This window comes from Pavona decussata, unplaced genomic scaffold (genome assembly GCF_977016875.1).
Source record: "Pavona decussata unplaced genomic scaffold, jaPavDecu1.1 SCAFFOLD_84, whole genome shotgun sequence".
In the NCBI taxonomy this organism is placed as follows: Eukaryota; Metazoa; Cnidaria; class Anthozoa; order Scleractinia; family Agariciidae; genus Pavona; species Pavona decussata.
In genome coordinates, this window is record NW_028145502.1 from 618914 (window position 1) to 637849 (window position 18936).

General features: G+C 43.8%; 1 protein-coding gene across 1 annotated transcript in view; it reads left to right on the forward strand.

The window, feature by feature from the left end:
• LOC146475279 (uncharacterized) overlaps positions 1 to 18936 on the forward strand; it is a 34575-nt gene that overhangs the window by 10993 nt on the left and 4646 nt on the right. Inside the window, exons 10-15 of the mRNA XM_085115654.1 lie at positions 160 to 721; positions 1227 to 1576; positions 2279 to 2625; positions 3037 to 3219; positions 3409 to 3475; positions 3841 to 18757. Coding sequence (XP_084971780.1) covers positions 160 to 721; positions 1227 to 1576; positions 2279 to 2625; positions 3037 to 3219; positions 3409 to 3475; positions 3841 to 18757 — 16426 coding nt within the window. The remainder of the gene's footprint in view (positions 1 to 159; positions 722 to 1226; positions 1577 to 2278; positions 2626 to 3036; positions 3220 to 3408; positions 3476 to 3840; positions 18758 to 18936) is intronic.

An 18936-nucleotide genomic window follows, 5' to 3' on the forward strand; every position in this document is an offset into this window, starting at 1 on the left:
ACTCGAACCATATTGCATTTAGGATTCATTCATTGCTAAAAGTACTGCACAAAATTTCGGGTTTTCACTGAATGTAGCGATAGAGACGCGTAGCATGAGAGTCACTGCAAGAACTCTAAATACCTGAACTTGTTTCGTCACTCTTTTCTCTATTGTTAGGACAAACACAACCCAATCACCAGAGCTGAAAACTTCTTGATATCTCGCCTGGGAGCCAGATGCGAAGGCATAACACCAGAAGAGTACGAGAACATTCTAGTTACTCTGAAGGCCATTGGAAACGCGGGTCGTCCTGTGCGTGCTGAAAATGTCCTGCTGAAATGCGCCCTTAACCTTGACGCACCAGTCAACATGAGCATTGCAGCGTTGGAATCCCTCCGACGCTTACCCTGTAACAATGAAATGGCGGAGAACCTTTTGTCGATCTATGGCAATCATGATCTGGATGTGGAAATCCGTATTGCAGCCTACCTCGCTGTTATAAAGTGTCCCAGCCCTGAAGTCTTCAGACGCGTTGCTGACATCTTGAAGAACGAAGTCAACAACCAGGTTGGATCATTTGTGTGGTCGCACATGACGAACGCCATGGAATCAACTGAACCGGTACACGGTCTGCCACAGGCTGAGATAATGAAAAATGCCCTCAACGGAATGAAGCTTCGTGAGTTCAATCTGAACAGGCTGAGGTTCTCGCGTGCCTGGGAAGGATCATTCTACAGCGGTAAGAACCGTCCGATAACTTCCCCTAAAAATGTTTGTTTAAGGTGTCGTCTGGTATTAAATGTTTGCAAAAAGCAAAATAGAGCAGCACCATTAAAGGACCGATGGTTTTTAACTAAACAAAAGGACGTCAGCATCTTCTCATTCAAAGGCGGACCACCTTTTTCAGCATAATAAATACCACTTCAGGTCATTGCTGCTTATCTCCGTGAAAGACCGTTCACACTTTCGGATTTTATCCAAAAAAACTACCTTTACATTGTAAAACATAAATAAACCACAATAGTTTTTAATAATAATTTATTCACGGTCTTAGCGGTTGGAACTCTCTTTTTGAGCGCAACAAAACAGTCCACAAAAGCATAACCGAGCTGTAACGGTACGAATTTCGGGTGTACATTTTGTCAATTGAATTTTCGCATAGTCTTGTTACAACCAATACTTCTTGTCTATCTTCCTTTTCAAACGCCGTTTAGTAATATATAATTTTGTTTTTTATCTTGCAGATGTTCTGAGATTTGGTGGATCAGCCCAAAGTCATCTCATCTATCATCCCAGTAGCTTCTTCCCCCGCAGCGCCATGTTCAACGTCACTGTCGATGTCTTGGGTGCATCTATTAATGTCCTGGAGACCGGTGCGCGCTTCGAAGGCGTGGAGGTCTTGATCGAACAATTCTTTGGAGATGACGGCTACTTCCCTGATGACCGCATCATGAAGATGTTCAACTTGAAGCCTCACGAGGAGAGAGATAAGGAGGAGAGGACCGTCAATAAAGCATTAAGAGGAAAGAGGAGCCTTGGAATCAAGGAGGACATCAACAGAGTGGAGAAACATCTTAACAAACTGCATCGAACGGTAATTGACAGTGAATGAGGAAAAATGGTGGTGATCAATATTTTCGTTATGATGCGCCTGAGTTTTATGTACACGCTCTTTGTTGCAACTGGCAATCAAAAAATGGGAGAACATGCTCCAACTAGACGAAAATTAACTTTCGCAAGGCTTTTTAGCAGAAGGGATAAAGTTTCTTTCGCGGTATTTTTGAAATTCTCGTTATTAACCCTTTAAGTGATCATCGTCAAATTTCTCCTTGTAATATCAATGCTTATAAGACCCCTGAGGTCATGAGAATTAAGGATATGATCACCCAAGGTGAATTTTCTTGATATTTAATAACTTCTCCACAGTACTTTTATAAGAAAAGTATGGGGGCAGGATAGGAGAATTTGTTCTTTCATACTAGGGGTTGAAGGGTTAACAGTTAATGAGACAAAATGTTTCTGGTGATGAATATTTTCGCTATGATGCACCTTAGTTTTATGTACACGCTCTTTGTTGCAACTGGCAATCCAAAAATAGGAGAACATGCTCCAACTAGACGAAAATTAACTTTCGCATCCCTTTTTAGCGGAAGGGATATGGTCTCTTTCGCGGTATTTTTTAAATTCTCGTTATTAACAGAAAAAGCGTAAACGCATCCTTGAATTGAAAGGTAATGGAATTATCCCAATTTGTATTTGTGGAATCTTATTTGTTCGCGCCTTCTTTCATTCACAGATGGACATTCGCAAGCACCACCCCTCCGGAGCTGTTTCTGTAAAGATGTTTGGCAATGAACTGAGACTCGCCAGTTTCGATGACATCAGCTGGTTAAATGACGAAATCGACAATGTGAACATGATCGATTTTCTGTTGATGCTGGCAAAGGGAGGCAAGAAGACTTTTAGCAAAAGCATGATGTTCCTTGACGCTCAGACTACTGTCCCCACCATCTTGGGTCTGCCCCTCAAACTCAGCGCCAAGGGAACTACAGTGGCATCTGTGGAACTCGCTGGTAAATTTGACATCAGGAATATGTTCTGGGGGAAAATGAGCTTTGATGTACGGGGCCACGTCAAGCCAAGGTAGGAAGGAATTCTAAAGCGCTTGTCTCATCAAAGTTAAAGGGAATCTCGTGCTGATACACAAGTTACTTTTAGGTCACCAATTAGATGAATTCAAGTAAATTTTCAAAGAAGGGAGGAGGCATAATAAGCAGTTAAAAGTTTTAGCTATGACACAACTAAGGGAGAAACGTGAAAACGTCGAACGTTTTGAAGTTGGTATTTATTTGGCCATTCCTATGCGATAACGTATATAAATAGTTTCTTAACTCTACAGAAGCTCCTCAGAAGCAAATCTGGCGATATTATTTATGCTGGTATTGATGAAGAAGTGTCCTTATGATTTCCAAAGCGTTAATAAAAGATAAAAGACGACAATGTACTCTTGAGTTCTGAAAGTGTTGAGATGCTGACAAAGTTTGTTTTACACAGCGCTGTTGTAGACATCTCTGGTCGTATGGGAGTGAGTGCTGTCCATGCAGAGGCTGGTATTCTTGTCAACTCGTCTTTATACACTGTGACTCAGATCAAGGGAAATGCTACTTACTCTCAAGGCGAAATATTGAAGTTTGAAATTGGCGTTCCTGAGGATCCCGTTCAGTTCGTCAACGTATCGTAAGTAAAGCACATTTTTCATTATACTGCACACGCGAAATCAATTCTGTTGAGTGAGGATGATTAAACGAACAAACATTCAGAATGGTAGAGAGCAAAGGAATGAACGAATATGTGGATTCCTTAAAAATCAAAAGTTGGGTATCAAAACCCAAGACGTTATTGACATAATTTGTATTTTTTTTGCAGTTCGTCACTTTTCACCACCCTCAACGATGAGAAATTGGCCATTGAAGGAACTCCAAGAAGAATAGAGGTAAATGATCAAACATTCTGTTCATCCCTTTTTGAAGTAATATATTTGTAACCTAAATTAAGAATAGATAATTAGAGCTTGTTATCGTACAGGATGGAAACCTTCTGCTGCCGTATTATTAGATTGTTCACTCCTTGGAGAATTGTTCATGATAGTTTTTGACCTGGAGCTTGCTTTCTACAGTCTAGTAAACTCGATCAAAAGTTCAAAACTCGACACCACATCCAAAAGTCGAAAACGAGTTTAAGTTTGTTAGATGATGCGAATGCGAGACTTTGATTCCAGCAAGTGCATTTTAATCTCACTCTTGCGTTTCATTGTTTTGATTCTAATCATCTCACTTGTCAATTTATTTCTTGTTACAGCCTTCTCCCTGCCTGAATTTGACGCGTCTCCTTGGACTTAGGTTCTGTGGCCAGCTATCGATTCCTTTGTCTTACCGAGACCTGAACGCTCCCTTCTTCCCACTCTCTGGCCCAGCGTCTTACAGTCTCTCGATGCAGCGTACTGATCCCAAGCTCACCAAATATCAGCTGCTCGTAGAACGCATGCAAACCGAAGATGAAAACGAGTACGACATCATCGCTTCGATGTCAACTCCAGGAGCAACGTGGGAGAGAAACTTCGACGCTAATGCTACGCTGTGGTTCAAAGAAGATGGTAAACTATTCAGTATGTCAACGGGAGCACTCGGAGTAAGTTTCGGCAAGTTTGATGCTACCTACAACAACGTCACGCATGCTCTGAACCTGACATACTCTGTTAAAGATGCAGTCACTGGGTACCCAATCGTCCTCAATGGTCACTTTTTTAATAACACAGAGAAGAGCCTTTCGCGAGACCTTGGCATCCAGCTGTCTGCGTCTTACAGGAACTACAGCATCCAGCAGCTGACGAAGCTCTATAAGAAGCCTGGTGTGTATGGCTTTGTCAATAACATCACGTACTGGCCTGAAAAGTACCTGTACGCAGCAGGAGAGATTGACATCGCCAAGAAGAGCGTCGGATTCGTTGCGAACCATACCTGCACAAAGACCGAGATCAAGTTCAGTGGTAACCTTGGTGATGAGGAGAACAACTTCGTATTCACTTTCAACAACGAACCAACCAAGGCAGGAATCGACCTCACCGGCAGACACCTGAAATCTCAGAAGGAGGGAGTCCTCCGTTTGTTTGCTCGTCCTTGCCAGCAGTCGTTTACCCTTCGCGGTTCCTACGCCGAGAGTGGAAACGAGAAAGGTATTCGTTTCACAGCCACCCATGACAACAAGAACCGTGTAGTCAGCTGGTACACTGGTATTGTCAACTCTACCAACGAGAAGTCCTTGAAAGCAAATGCTACTGTCCTGGGAAGCAAAGCAGAAGCTGTTTGGGGTTACTTCAACTTCACTCAGAAGAAAGGCGTCAAATTCAACGGATTGCTTCTGAACAAGACGATCGATGCTGCTTGGACATACGTTAATACCGACCTTGAAAAGGGGCTGAGATTCAATGCAACGGGATTTAACAAGACAATGGAAGCGGCTTGGACTCTCCTGAATTTGACAACTGGAAAAAGCTTGAAGTTCAATGCATCTGTCGTCAACAAGACCATCGAGGCAGTTTGGTCCTACGTCAACTTTGGAAAAGAGAAAGGATTGCGAATGAATGCCTCGGCCATGAATTACACAATGCAGAGTGCCCTGGTCCTTCGAACCTTCCCCGATGCGACGAGCGTCATCCTTAATGCAACCGCCTTAAACAAAACCGTAGAGGCTATGTGGTCATACGTCAACGCAGGAAAAGAGAAAGGATTATGTTTCAATGTCACTGGCTTTAACAGAACGGCTGAAGTCATGTGGTCATACTTCAATATCGGAAGACAGAGAGGAGTCCGTTTCAATGCATCTGTGCTAAATAGAACCGTGGACGCCACGTGGACCCTTCTCAACTTGACAAACGAGAAAGGTTTGAAATTCCACGCCCGAGCTCTCAACAAAACCGTTGATGCCACATGGAGTATCCTTAACTCGGCCAACGAGAAGAGTATGAGGTTCAACGCCAGCGCTCTTAACAGGACCTTTGACGCAAAATGGACTTTCCTTAACCTCACAAACGAAAAAGGATTGAAATTCCAGGCCAGTACTCTCAACAAGACCATTGATGCCACTTGGAGTATAGTCAACTTGCCCAGTGAGAAGAGTCTGAAGTTTAACGCTACTGCCCTTAACAAGACCTTTGAAGCCAAGTGGTCCTTCCTCAATTTAACGAACGAAAAAGGATTGAAATTCCATGGCAGTGCTCTTAACAAGACCATAGATGCGACCTGGAGCTTTCTCAACTTGGCTACTGAGAAAAGTCTAAAGTTCAACGCCAGTGTTCTCAACAAGACCATCGATGCCAAATGGTCGTTCCTTAACTTGGCCAATGAAAAGAGTCTGAAGTTCGAGGGTAGTGCTCTTAACAAGACCATCAACGCTTCTTGGAGTTTCCTTAACTCGGGGAAGGAGAAGAGTTTGCTATTTAAAGCCAACGTTCTCAACAAGACCATCAACGCCACTTGGGTTGTTCTCAACTTGGAAAAAGAGAAGAGTTTGCTGTTTAAAGCCAATGTTCTTAACAAAACCGTCGAAACAACTTTGACCATCGTTAACCTAACAAACGAGAAGGGCTTGAAATTCAGCGCCAAGGTACAAAATAAGACTATCGACGCAACTTGGACCTTTATCAGCTTAATGCATGAAAGGAGCTTGAAGTTCAGAGCCAGCGCTGTCAATAAGAGCATCGAGTCCTCCTGGTCTTTCCTGAACTTCCCCAACGAGAAGGCTATCAAGTTCAATTTGTCTGGCCTTAACAGGACGATAGACGTAGCTTGGACTTTCACAAACCTCACCAACGAGAAGCTTATAAAGTTTAATGCCACTGGGTTCAACAGAAGTGCAGAGGTCATTTGGAGCTACTTGAAAAGCGAGAATGGGCCATCAATCAAGTTCAATGCATCTGCCATGAATAAAACTGTCGAAGCTTTCATGAGTTACTCAAAGAACGAGTATGAGAGAGCGATCAAGATTAAGGGATCTGCGATGAACAAGACTATGGAAGCTGTGTGGAGTTATTTGAAGCAAAACAACGAAAGATCTATCAAGTTTAATGCCTCCGCCATGAACAAAACTATGGAAGCTATCTGGAAGTACGTGACGAAAGAGAATGAGAGATCCTTGAAGTTTAAGGCCTCTGCTGTAAACAAGACTGTTGAGGTTGTTTTGAGCTACTTGGTGGACGAGAAAGAGAGCGCCATTGTGTTCAATGCCTCTGTGATGAACAAAACCATTGAAGCTATCTGGAGTTATATGAAGAGCGAAAATGAGAAATCCCTGAAGTTCAAGGCCGCTGCTATGAAGGAAACTATTGAAGCCACATTGGGCTACTTGACGAATGAGAATGAGAGAGCCATCAAGTTTAACGCCTCGGCCATGAACAAGACTGTAGAAGCCTTCTGGAGTTACATGAAGCAGGAAGATCGGAAGTCCCTCAAGTTTAATGCCTCCGCAATGAACAAGTCTATTGAAGCCACCTGGACTTACCTTAAGAGCGAAAATGGACGATCCATCAAGTTCAGTGCCTCTGCAATGAACAAGACTGTAGAAGCTATGTGGAGCTACCTGAAGACCGAAAATGGAAGATCCATCAAGTTTAATGCTTCAGCCGTCAACAAGAACGTGGAAGCCACCTGGACTTATCTTAAGAGCGAAAATGGAAGATCCGTAAAGTTCAGTGCCTCTGCAATGAACAAGACTGTAGATGCTACCTGGAGCTACCTGAAGACCGAAAATGGAAGATCCATCACGTTTAATGCTTCAGCAGTCAACAAGACCGTGGAAGCCACCTGGACTTACCTTAAGAGCGCAAATGGAAGATCCGTCAAGTTCAGTGCCTCTGCAATGAACAAGACTGTTGATGCTACGTGGAGCTACTTGAAGACCGAAAATGGAAGATCCATCAAGTTTAATGCTTCAGCCGTCAACAAGACCGTGGAAGCCATTTGGACTCTATTGAACACCAATTCTAAGAAGGGACTTCAGTTCAATCTTGCTGTGATGAACAAGACCATGAATTCCTCCTTGATTTATTTCACCGAACCAACGAACATGGGACTTCGTCTAAACGTCAACTGTTGCAACAAGTCTTTTGAGTTGGAGAGCAAAATCGTTTTCCAGGAAAAGCAGAGGAAACTTGTCATTAGCGCTGCCTATCAGAATTATACTGTCGCCCTTGTTGGATTGTTCCAGAACCTGACAACTCAAAAGAGCGCCTGTCTGTATCCAGAGTACCTCGGTCGGTCGCATGGGAAAATCTGCGTATCCTTTACAAACAGCTCGACTGAGAAGAGCATGGCCTTGAATATCAATGTCCTTAACCGAACTGGTGAATTGAAGACGCAGTGGTTTAAGAACCGAGTCGAATGCGCCAACCGCCTAACTGCCAAGTTCAACAGAACTACCTACTTGGAATCATGGTTCAGTTTCTTCCACACAACTGAGCTGAAGAGCCTTCACTTCAATACGACAGTAGTAAAGAAATCAGTCGGTGCATCTCTGTACTTCCGCAACATGACAGAGAAGGCCATTGGATTCAACGCCACTGCTTTGCAGAAGCGAATTGGCGTTGAGGGAACTTGGCTCAATGGCAAAACCGTGAAAGAAGCTGCTGTCCTCCTATTCTGGAACCAAGATGTTGTAGCAAAATCAGCTGTAACCCTCTTAAATAACACCCAACGTAAGATGATCGAGTTCCGTTCCCACATTGGCCGCTTTGCTGCTGAATGGCAGACAACTTTGCTCACACAGTCTGAGGGTGCGAAAGAGCTTATTATGGTTCGAATGCTAAGAAATGGAAGCCAAAGTGTCTTCTTCGATAGCTCCAAGATAATTTTGTCGAAAGAAGAAAGAAGCTCCTCACTTGGCTTCCAGTACAATGTTAGGCTGATGGGACGTGCCTATGAATGTGGCTGGGATGCGGCGTACAACAACTATTCCAGTACCGAGGACTCCTATCATGAAGCCAGGTTATCTTTCATTTACTCCAAAGGCAAGATGGTCTCACTGACTGGTGCTTACAGAAACAACAGTGAAGAACTCTCCAGCGTTGTCACCGTTGAGTACTTGCCTGAGAAGACATTGACGCATTCATTAATCTGGTTTAAGCAAAGTAAGTCCGTTAGGGTCAAACTAGAGCTGCTTCCAAGAAAGCCAATCACGTGGACAACCTCTTGGGAAACAGAGGATGGTATCTCAATTGAAAGCAGTGTGGAGTTTCTCAACAAGAAGATTGAAAATTGGTTCTCCTACAGCAAGAGCACAGGAGAATACGGTGGCCGCTTTGAAATCTTTCCTGCTTATCCTATGACAGTTAAAGGCCTGCTGATAAGAGAGAACGGACTGCTTTTCACTTCCGAAATTGGGGCCTTCAAGAGAACATGGAATCACAAGATCGACTTCAGAAAGGACGAACAAAGACTTCTGGTTTCTGTTGACGTATTGCCGAATGCACCAGTGGTCTTCGATGCTAGCTGGGACACAAGCGAAGGCATGCAAATTGCTATGGACTTGAAGGGTTTCAAGAAGTCACTTCAGCTGGTCTACTCGTATGACAGGCTTACCAAGACCTTCAAGTCTGGCGTAACGATGCTCAAGAGAACCTTCATTTTCACCGAAAGAGTTGACGTCGCAACTAAGACCCTGTTCCTGACGCTTCTAGCCTTCAATCGTACCGTTGGTTTCACTGGAAGATTCGACTGGAAGAACTATGTTGTTAGCAGTTTTGTGAGTTACCAAAACAACCAAGCAGGGTGGTTCTTAAGATTTAACCCTGCTTCAAGGAGCATCGTGTTCAACGTGACTCTGACTCCAAGAATTTCAGGGCAGGTTGTTGGTGAGATGCCAGAAGACAAGCGCCTCCAGGTGACTCTTCAGCGAAAATTCGGCGTGAATGTGGTCAACGAATCCCGTTTGGTTTACCTCCTGGACGCAGAGGCAAGCCGTGTTTCTCTGACGTGGAATACGACTTCAGTAAACAACCTTGTAGGTAAAGTACAGAGCCTCCAGACTTTTATCACGAACGTCACTTTAAAATTCTACAATTTAACTCTTCAAAAAGCGAAAAACTTCACCAAAGAAATTGATGCCATTGTAAAGAAACTAGACGCCAAAATCAGACCTCAAGCTTTGAAGCTGTACGCTCAGATGAAGAATTACGACTACAAAGGACTTTTCCAGAACGGGACAACAATGGTCGAGAACATTACTCAAAGACTTTACAACATCACGCTCAAAGGCCTCAATGACACCGTGAAACATCTTATAATAGTGATGCCTAATGCAACTGTACTTTATAAGCAGATATTGGGTAACGCCACTGAGCTATACAAGAGGATTCGCCGGAACGCCTCAGAAGCTTACAAACGTTTCCGCAAAGAGGTGTTGCCGCCCATTATTGGCAATGTAACCCTGCATCTTAAGAACATCAGTCGAGATATCAACGTCTGGGCGAAAAATGTGTCGGTTATGGTGAGTGCTCTTTCGGTTCGTGGGGAAAAACTTGGGGACATCGCTAGACGTGTGTCTTTTAGAGTGAAGGAAATCACGGCAGATCTTATTAAAAAAGTAGAAGTAAAGACACGCGAACTCGTCGTCAAGCTGCGAGACCTCGAGATCCGTAACCAGAAAGTTGGCGTTCTTTTCGATGAGTACATGCTGAAGGTGAAGGATTTCACATGTGGATTCAATGGGTCTTGCACTCTGAAGAATTTAACCATCATTGCCAAGAATTTGACACTGCGTGTGCGCAACATTACTCTTCTCAACAAGACCATCGAAGAACACTTCAAGTTACTTAACGAGACAGTCCAACTTCACTTCAAGCAGCTCAACACGACCCTCCGCCAACAGCTTAAGGAACTTCACAAGAAGGCCTGCGCTATCCACCAGAAAGCGGTGAATTTTACAAGGAATTTGACAAGAATTCTTCCCAAGCTGCTGCGAAATGTAACTATCCAGGCCATTTATCTGGTCAAGAACGTAAGCAGGGAAGTCAGAACCATTGCTATCAAGGTCAGGAAGGTGACTGTAACAACTTACGCCAAGCTGCTGAACACACATCGCCCTCTTATTAACCTTATAACGAAAGCCCTTCTTTCACTTAAAGGGAAGGCTTATCCTTTGGTGCTTGAGATTGTCCAACCCATCAGCAAGGTTGCCGTGGAACTAAGCAATGATGTTACCAGATATCTGAAGCCCATTGTCACACCACTTGTCCCAATGGCGTTAGATATGATGTACCAACTACGAAACATAACCATCCGTCACGTTGCCATCGGTCACGCAATGGATAAAGCTCTAATCATTTCCTTGACATTCACATCGCAAGCTTTGAAGTCGGTGGGCCACACACTTAGCACTAATATCTACGCTGTCGTTAACTTCATCCACGAAAATGCAAGGAGGAGTCCTGAAGAGATCGTAGATTTGACCATTAAAAAGAGCATCCTGTTATTCAATATTACCAAGAAAGTGTTGAACCAGTCTCTCCACTTCAACCTGAGTAACCATGCTTCTCTGGTGTATAACAGGTCTATAACAGCATTGAACAAGACCCTCCATGAGCTTCTGAAGCTACGCCCTAACGAGCTTCTGGAAATGTCAATCAAGAGAATCCAGGTCATTGGCAAAAATATCACCGCAGAGATCTTAAACGTTACCAAACAACTTCGCGCCCTGGATCTTATTCGTCCTGTGAAATCCGCATGGGCGGACATAGATCTGAAGGGTAAAATCGATGCCCTTAAACTAGAAGAGAAGTGGGAGAACCTCGTGCAGCGTATTCGAGCTTTCAACATCAAACAGAGAGCACTTTTCCTGAAATACTACATTGACAACGCTACATTGATGGTACAGAAAGAACTGCAGGACCTATTCAACCTTACTCAGCGGGTCTTGAGGATCGCTAGCAACCTTCTGCGCTCGAACATTTCCAAAGAGGCATTTATCGAAGAATTCATTGCCATTGGAAACGAGACTAGACGCGTATTCATCAAGTATGGAGTCTTGGCCAAGAACACCACCCTTCACTGGGAAAGGAAATTGAGAAAGATGTCGTTCGTGACTATTGTTCTCTACAAAAACATCACTGTTAACAAGACCATTCAAGTTTACAAGTTCTTAAAGAAGCATGCACAGGCGTTTTACAGTCAACATCGTGATGAAGGAGTTGCCGTGTACAACCATTACAAAGATCTGGCGAGGGAGATGTACGAGGAGCTGAAGGAAAAAGCCACTGAAAGAGTTCAAATTTACCGAGAGAAGCTGACCAACAAAGTCAAAGTATTGGTTGCGAAAATGAGACAGTACGAGAATATGACATACGAAGAGATCGTTACCAAGGCCTACGAGTTCTCAAGCAAGCATGGACTGGCCATCTACAACAATGTCACTCAGCGAGCAATGATTCTGTTCAAGAACCTCACCATTCATGCAAAGAAACTTTACAACAATATCACCGTCCGTGGACTTCAACTATACAAGAATATTTCTTTGAGCGGTGTTAACCTCTACAAGAATCTCACCATCCGCGCGATTGCACTGTACAAGAATGTCACCATCCGCGCGATTGCACTATACAAGAATATCACCACGCGTGGAATTCAACTCTACAACAATGTCACCTTACGAGCATTGGAACTCTTTAATGATACCAAGAACGCGACTCTGAGGGCGTACAATTTCACATTGGCACTAGTTAACCGCACTAAAGTGCTGGCCATTAGGTACGTCAACGCCACACGTAGCCTCACCCTTCATTATTACAATGTCACGCGGAACTACACTCTTCAGTACTACAACTTGACCCGCAGTCTTGCTTTACGATACTACCACAAGTACTATAACCTGAGTCGCAACTACACCCTGCACATCTACAACATGACGCGCAATGTAACGCTTAGTGGCTTCAACAAGACCCGTGCAATGGTCCTCCGTGGAGTGCGTTACTTGGGTTACCTAAACAAGACTCTCCTGCCCAAGATAAAAGAGAGCTTCCTGAAAGGGAAAGTATTGGTTCAGAGATATGTGAACAAGACTGTGGTGTTTGTTAGGGGGGCTGTGTACACGGTGAAAGTGTGGTATCATAAGAACAAGGAGAAAACCTTAGAGGAGCTCTATTTTGAAGTTTACGAACTCGCAGAACGCAACTCCATCAAAGCTAAAGAATTCTTAGAGCGGAAGTACTACCAGACCAAAGAACAAGTGCAGGAGAAAATAAACGAGAAGTTGAACGAAATCCAATCAAAATTTAACATCAAGGTGGCAGAATGGAAGAAGGAGCTTCAAAAGCTGAACAAGACCCTGATGAACATAACAGGAGAAACTATTTCGGTGTACAACCAGACAGCTAACATCACTTACATCGCCGCTAAGGAATTGGCTGCTATCTTCTATCCTTATGTCAAGTTTATGCACAACAAGACCGTCTTCTATCTTGTCAAAGCCAAGAACGTTTCTCTACCTCTGCTTGACAAAGCGATGAACATCACTCTGTTGAAACTCAGCGAAGGAAGGACGTTGGTTAACGAGACTTACCTAAAGTTTATGGCGCGTAAAGACGTTCAAGAATTCATCCAGAAACATCAATTGAAAGAGCGCTACGCAAAGGCTGAAAAGTTCGCCCGTGAGAAATATGACGAGGTCGTGGAGTATATAGAGGAGATGAGACCCAAAGTAGAGGCCAGGATTAAGGAAGCCATTGAATACGTGAACGTAACGCTTGCGTCCAGAATCAAAGAAAGATTTACTTCAATCCGGGAAAGGTATAATGTAATACACAAGAAGTACGAGAGGATCGTGGCTAACCCAAGGGTGTTTATCGAAAGGGTTCTCAAGAAGGTCCTGAGGTACCTACGAAACGTCACTAAAGGAACGCAAATCGAACAGTGCCTTTATAGCGAAATGTGGGTGGAGCTCATCGAGGAGGTCAAGGGGCATGAACTGGTTGAAGTTGGTCTAAATTTCACAAAGTATACCACAACTAATGTGAGACTTGCACTGGAGCTGGCTTCAAAGAATGGCAAACTACTCTTTGAAACAATCAAGAACCACACGGAATTGCTGAAAGAGAAAGTGAAGGCAAAGGCTCAAGAAACACGCGAGAAGTTGATCGAAAAGTTTGAAGATTTGAAGGTTATGAAACTGCGCGAAATCGTCGAGCATGAGTACGTTTTCAAGACCATTGAGCTGGCCAAAAACGTCACCCTAAAAGTTCACAACATGACTCTTCAGGCCAGGAATCTAACTCTAAAGATAGTCGCAATCGGAAAGCTCTACTACAAGAACATCACCGCCAAAGTTCAAAATTACACCCTGCTTCTCAAGGAGAAAATTAACAACTACACCAAGGTGCTACAGCAGAGAGTTCAGAATTTCACTAGGATTCTGAACGATACACTTCGCAACTACACCAAGATTCTCAATGAGACGGTTCATAATTATACCAAGATTATCAGGGCCAAAGTTCAGAATTACACCAACTTCCTCAATGCGACTGTTCAGAACTACACCAGAATACTTAATGCCACTGTTCAGAACTACACCAGGATACTTAATGCCTCTCTACAGATCTACACCAAATTCCTGAATGCCTCTCTCCAGAACTACACGAAGATCCTGAACGCCTCCATTCGCAACTACACTAACATTTTTAGAGCCAAAGTTCAGAATTACACCAAGATGATCAAGGAGCAATTTAAGAATTACACCTTGATTCTGAGTGGTCATTACGAACGTATCTACCAGAGCCACTTCCTGCCCTTGTACAGAAATGGCACTGTCCTCGTTCACAAGTACAGAGCGTTAGCAGAGCGTTGCATTGGCCGGTGTAGGAATGTGACTTTGAAAGCATTTGCCTTGGCTCGTAACTGGACATTGGTTAGAGTGAACTTGACGCGTGTGTGGATAAATCAAACTATACAGAGGGGTATGAAGTACTACAATGACGAACTGAAGCCTTTGTATTACAGCAAAGTTCTCCCTTTCTACAACAACACTCTCGTACCTATGTACCACAACTACAGCAAACTGCTCATCACTCTGAAGAAGAACGTGACTTTACAGGTAATCAGCATGAAAGAGCGCACCATTAACTTGACCCGTCAAGCAGTAGACATAACACTCAACAGCCATCCATACGCCATGCTTCGGAAGCTCGGTAAAATGACCATCCGCGAATCTGTTCTCGAGGGACGTATGATGTACATGCAGGCGTACAACTACACGCTGAACATGACCCGCATGATTGTGAATGTGACGATGACGAGATTCAACGTCACCAAGGGCTGCCTAGAGCATGTCATTAACAAGACCATGTTGGCCGTCAACACAACTCTGACGGAAGCTGAACCTGTCATGGCCTTCCTGAATGCAACGCGTGTAGAAGTTATGAAGACGGCAATCTTCCTCGGAAAGTACTCTGGACTTGAAGACGCTGTCAGGGAGCGCGTGCGAAGATGCATTGACACCGCAAGAAACGCAACCGTGAATGCTGTGAATAACCGCGTACCTGTGTTCTGTAAAACAACGGCGATAAAAGCACTGGACTTGGCCAACAGCACCATCCGATATGCTAACCGATTTGTCAACCGCACAATCGTTTATCTGAACGCTACCTTTGTCAGCGTAACGCGCAGATTGAACCTGACCGCTCACAAGGCCTACATTGCCATCAATCAGACAATCCACAGGACTGTTCAAGATGCTCGAGCTGCTTTCAACAAGACCATCAACACAGCCCTCGTCTCCATCCAGAAAGTCCGTGTTGCGATCAACAACACCATTGAAAAGGCACGTATTTCCTTGGAGAAGGTTCATGTTGCGATCAACAGCACCATCGTAAAGGCGCGTATTTTCTCCATCCAGAAAATCCGTGTTGTGATTAACAACACCATTGAAAAGGCGCGTGTTTCCTTGGAAAATGTCCGTATTGCGATCAACAGCACCATCGCAAAGGCGCGTCTTCTCTCCATCCACAAAGTCCGTGTTTTAATTAACAACACCATTGAAAAGGCGCGTGTTTACCTGGAGAAGGTGCGTATCACCATCAACAAGACTATCACTGACGTCCGCTCTGCCATCCCCAAGTACATCCAAGTAACAGATGGAGGCATCACCATTGTTATCCCACACCCAAGGCCTTTTGATGGGAACATCAAGGATCTTGCCATCGCCACAGTACAGAGATTCAAGAACCTTCCGCAGGAAGCCTTGGCCAAGATCGAGGCTTTGAAGCACAAGATTATCGAGAAGATCAGATCTCTGAAACGGAATGTTGTGATCCAGATCAAGTCCTTGAAAATCAAGTTGAAAGACTTGAAAGTGCAAGCTGTAGACAAGATCAAGTCCTTGAAAATCAAGGTGGAAGACTTGAAAGTACAAGCTTTAGACAAGATCAAGTCCTTGAAAGTACAAGCTCTAGACGAGATCAAGTCCTTGAAAGTACAAGCTCTGGACAAGATCAAGTACTTGAAAGAAGAAGCCTTTGAGAAGATTGAAACGTTCAAACGTGAAGCTGTTACCAAGATGCAGTCATTAAAGAAAGAAGCCCTTATCAAGGTGGAGACTTTCAAGCGGAACACAATCGAGAAATTTGGTGAAGTGAAGGTTAAGGCAAGGAATCTGACTGTTCGTGTCAAAACTATTGGCAAAGCCTGGGTAGCTGTGGCCATGAACCGAACTGTGTTGTACCGACAGAAGGCTTACGGATTCGTCATGAAAGTATACAACCTCGCAAAGAATCACCCCGTCACTGGAACCTACCTTAACATTTCTCTTCACTACATCAACATTACGAAGGACCTGGCTGTTTTCTACCGCCACAATGGTTATGCATTTGTGCTGGATGTTTACAACCTAACCAAGAACCACCCTCTTACAAGAAAGTATGTCAACTTGACTCTTCATTATTTCAACATCACAAAGGAGCTAGCCATACAGTACCACAACAAGACCTTAAGGCTGGCGAAGCGCTACTACAACCTGACAAAGAACCACCCTCTCGTAGTGAAGTACACCAACATGACTGTTCGTTACTTGAACATCACAAAGAACTTTGTTCGAGGCCTGAACTTAACCCAGATCAAGAACGTAACTGAGAAGTACCTCCTGCGTGCTGTCAACCTGTCTCGCCAATATCTGAACATGACACAGATCAAGAACGTCACGCAAAAATACCTGTCTCAAGCCTTGAACCTGTCACGCCGATGTGTGTTTTTGAACCAAGTGAGAAACGTCACTTACAAGATCCTGAATATGACGCGCCAATCCACGTTCATTAACCGGGTGATGAAAGTTACATACAAGTTCCTTAATATGTCGCGTCGATGTACCTTCCTAAGGCAACCAAAGAACGTGACCCTGAAGTATCTCTACCGTGCCTTGAATTTGTCACGTTATTGTCTGAACATAACGGAGAAGTACCTGTCCCAAGCTTTGAATCTGTCACGCCACTGGTACCGCATTGGAGTTAACACCACCCTTAACTACTCTATCCAAGTATACAGGGTCGCTGAGAACATCACCCTGGATATCTACAACTCGAGCTGTCTAGGAGAGGCATTTGGAAAAGCGAGGAACTACTCTAAGATCGCACTTAATGTCACCACGAAGCTTTACAGTAAATACAAGATTGTTGTAAACAAGACTCTCACGTTGTACAAAAACTATTCCATAGTGGCTTTGAACAAGACCCTTCATCTCTACCGTAACACTTTGGCTAGAGCGAGGAACCTCTCCGCATTAGCTGTAAACGAGACCATCAAGCTATACAAACGCATGTACAATAAGACCATGGTAATCGTGTACAACACGACTTTGGTGAAACATTACCTACCAATGGTAAAGAAATACGTCCCGATCGCTTTGAATGCCACCCGGAACTTCACTGTTCAGGCCTACAATGTAGTGGTTAATGTCACTCTAGATATCTACAACTCCAGCTGTCCGGGAGAAGCCTTTGGTAAAACGAGAAACTACTCGAAGATAGCAATCAACGTTACCATGAAACTCTACAGAGTAGCATTAATCCAGGCGAAGAACTTCTCTACCATAGCTTTGAACAAGACAGTGACACTCTACAAGAACTACTCCTCAATAGCTTTGAACAAGACCATCTCCCTCTACCGAGAAGCGTTGGCTAAGAGCAGGAACTACTCCTCGATAGCGTTCAATAAGACCATCAAGTTATGCAGACGTCTGTACAATAAGACTATGGTGATTGTCTACAAAACAACTTTGGCCAGGAAATATCTTCCAGTGGTTCAGAAGTATGTTCCAATAGTCCTCAATGCCACCCGTAATTTCACTGTTCGGGCGTACAAGATAGTAGTGAATGTCACTCTAGACATATACAATTCTAGCTGTTTAATGGAGGCCTACAACAAAACAAGGAACTACTCGAAGATAGCTTTCAACGCAACCGTCAAGCTGTACGAAGTAGCTTTGCTAAAGGCCAGGAATTACTCCACCATTGCATTGAACAAGACCCTCACCTTCTACAAGAACTACTCTGCGCTCGCTTTGAATAAGACTCTCAAGTTATACAGAGAAGCTCTGATTAAAGTCAAGAACTACTCGATGACTGTGCGTAACAAGACGCTCAAGCTATACAGAGAAGCTCTGATTAAGGCCAAGAACTACTCGATGACTGTGTATAACAAGACGCTGAAGGTCTGCCAAGGCGTATACAACAAGACGGTGCTGACTTTTTACAACACCACTCTGGTAAAGAAGTATTTTCCGATGGCTTTCAACTTTTCTCGTCACTGGTGCAGCGTGGGATATAATGCCACTCGTAACTTCACTCTTCAAGCGTACAACTTCGCCGTGAATGCTACTCTTGACATTTGCCACTCAAATGACCTAACTCAGGCATTGATTAAGTTCAGAAATTACTCCAGAAATGCCTATGTTCAGACTGTGAGGTTCTGCCGTAAGCTCTACCGTCGAGTGTACAATGCTACTCTACACACGTACAGCGAGATGTACAACCAATCCGTGGCGTTGTACAAGCAAATTGCTTATCACGAAATGACGGTGAAGTGCATCAACAAAGCCCGCAGTTATCTCGATCACACCAAGAAGATGGTCAAAATGAGAGTGAGGAACTTACACAGAGCCAAAGGACATTTGCAAAAGAGGGTCCATCACCAAATGAACAAGATGTCCCATCTACTGAACCCCATTAACTGGATTCCACCATTCAACAGTAAGTACATATACTTCGCTGGGAAAAAACCTACTTCACCTATTTTTGAAGGGTTATAGTTGAAGACTCAAAGTAAGAACAACGTTGCTCAGTATAATTTCTTTGAAAGCATCTGGAGTTATCAACCCCCTCAGTTCGATCAAGCTTTTGAAATATTTTCACTTGCAAAATCATTTTAA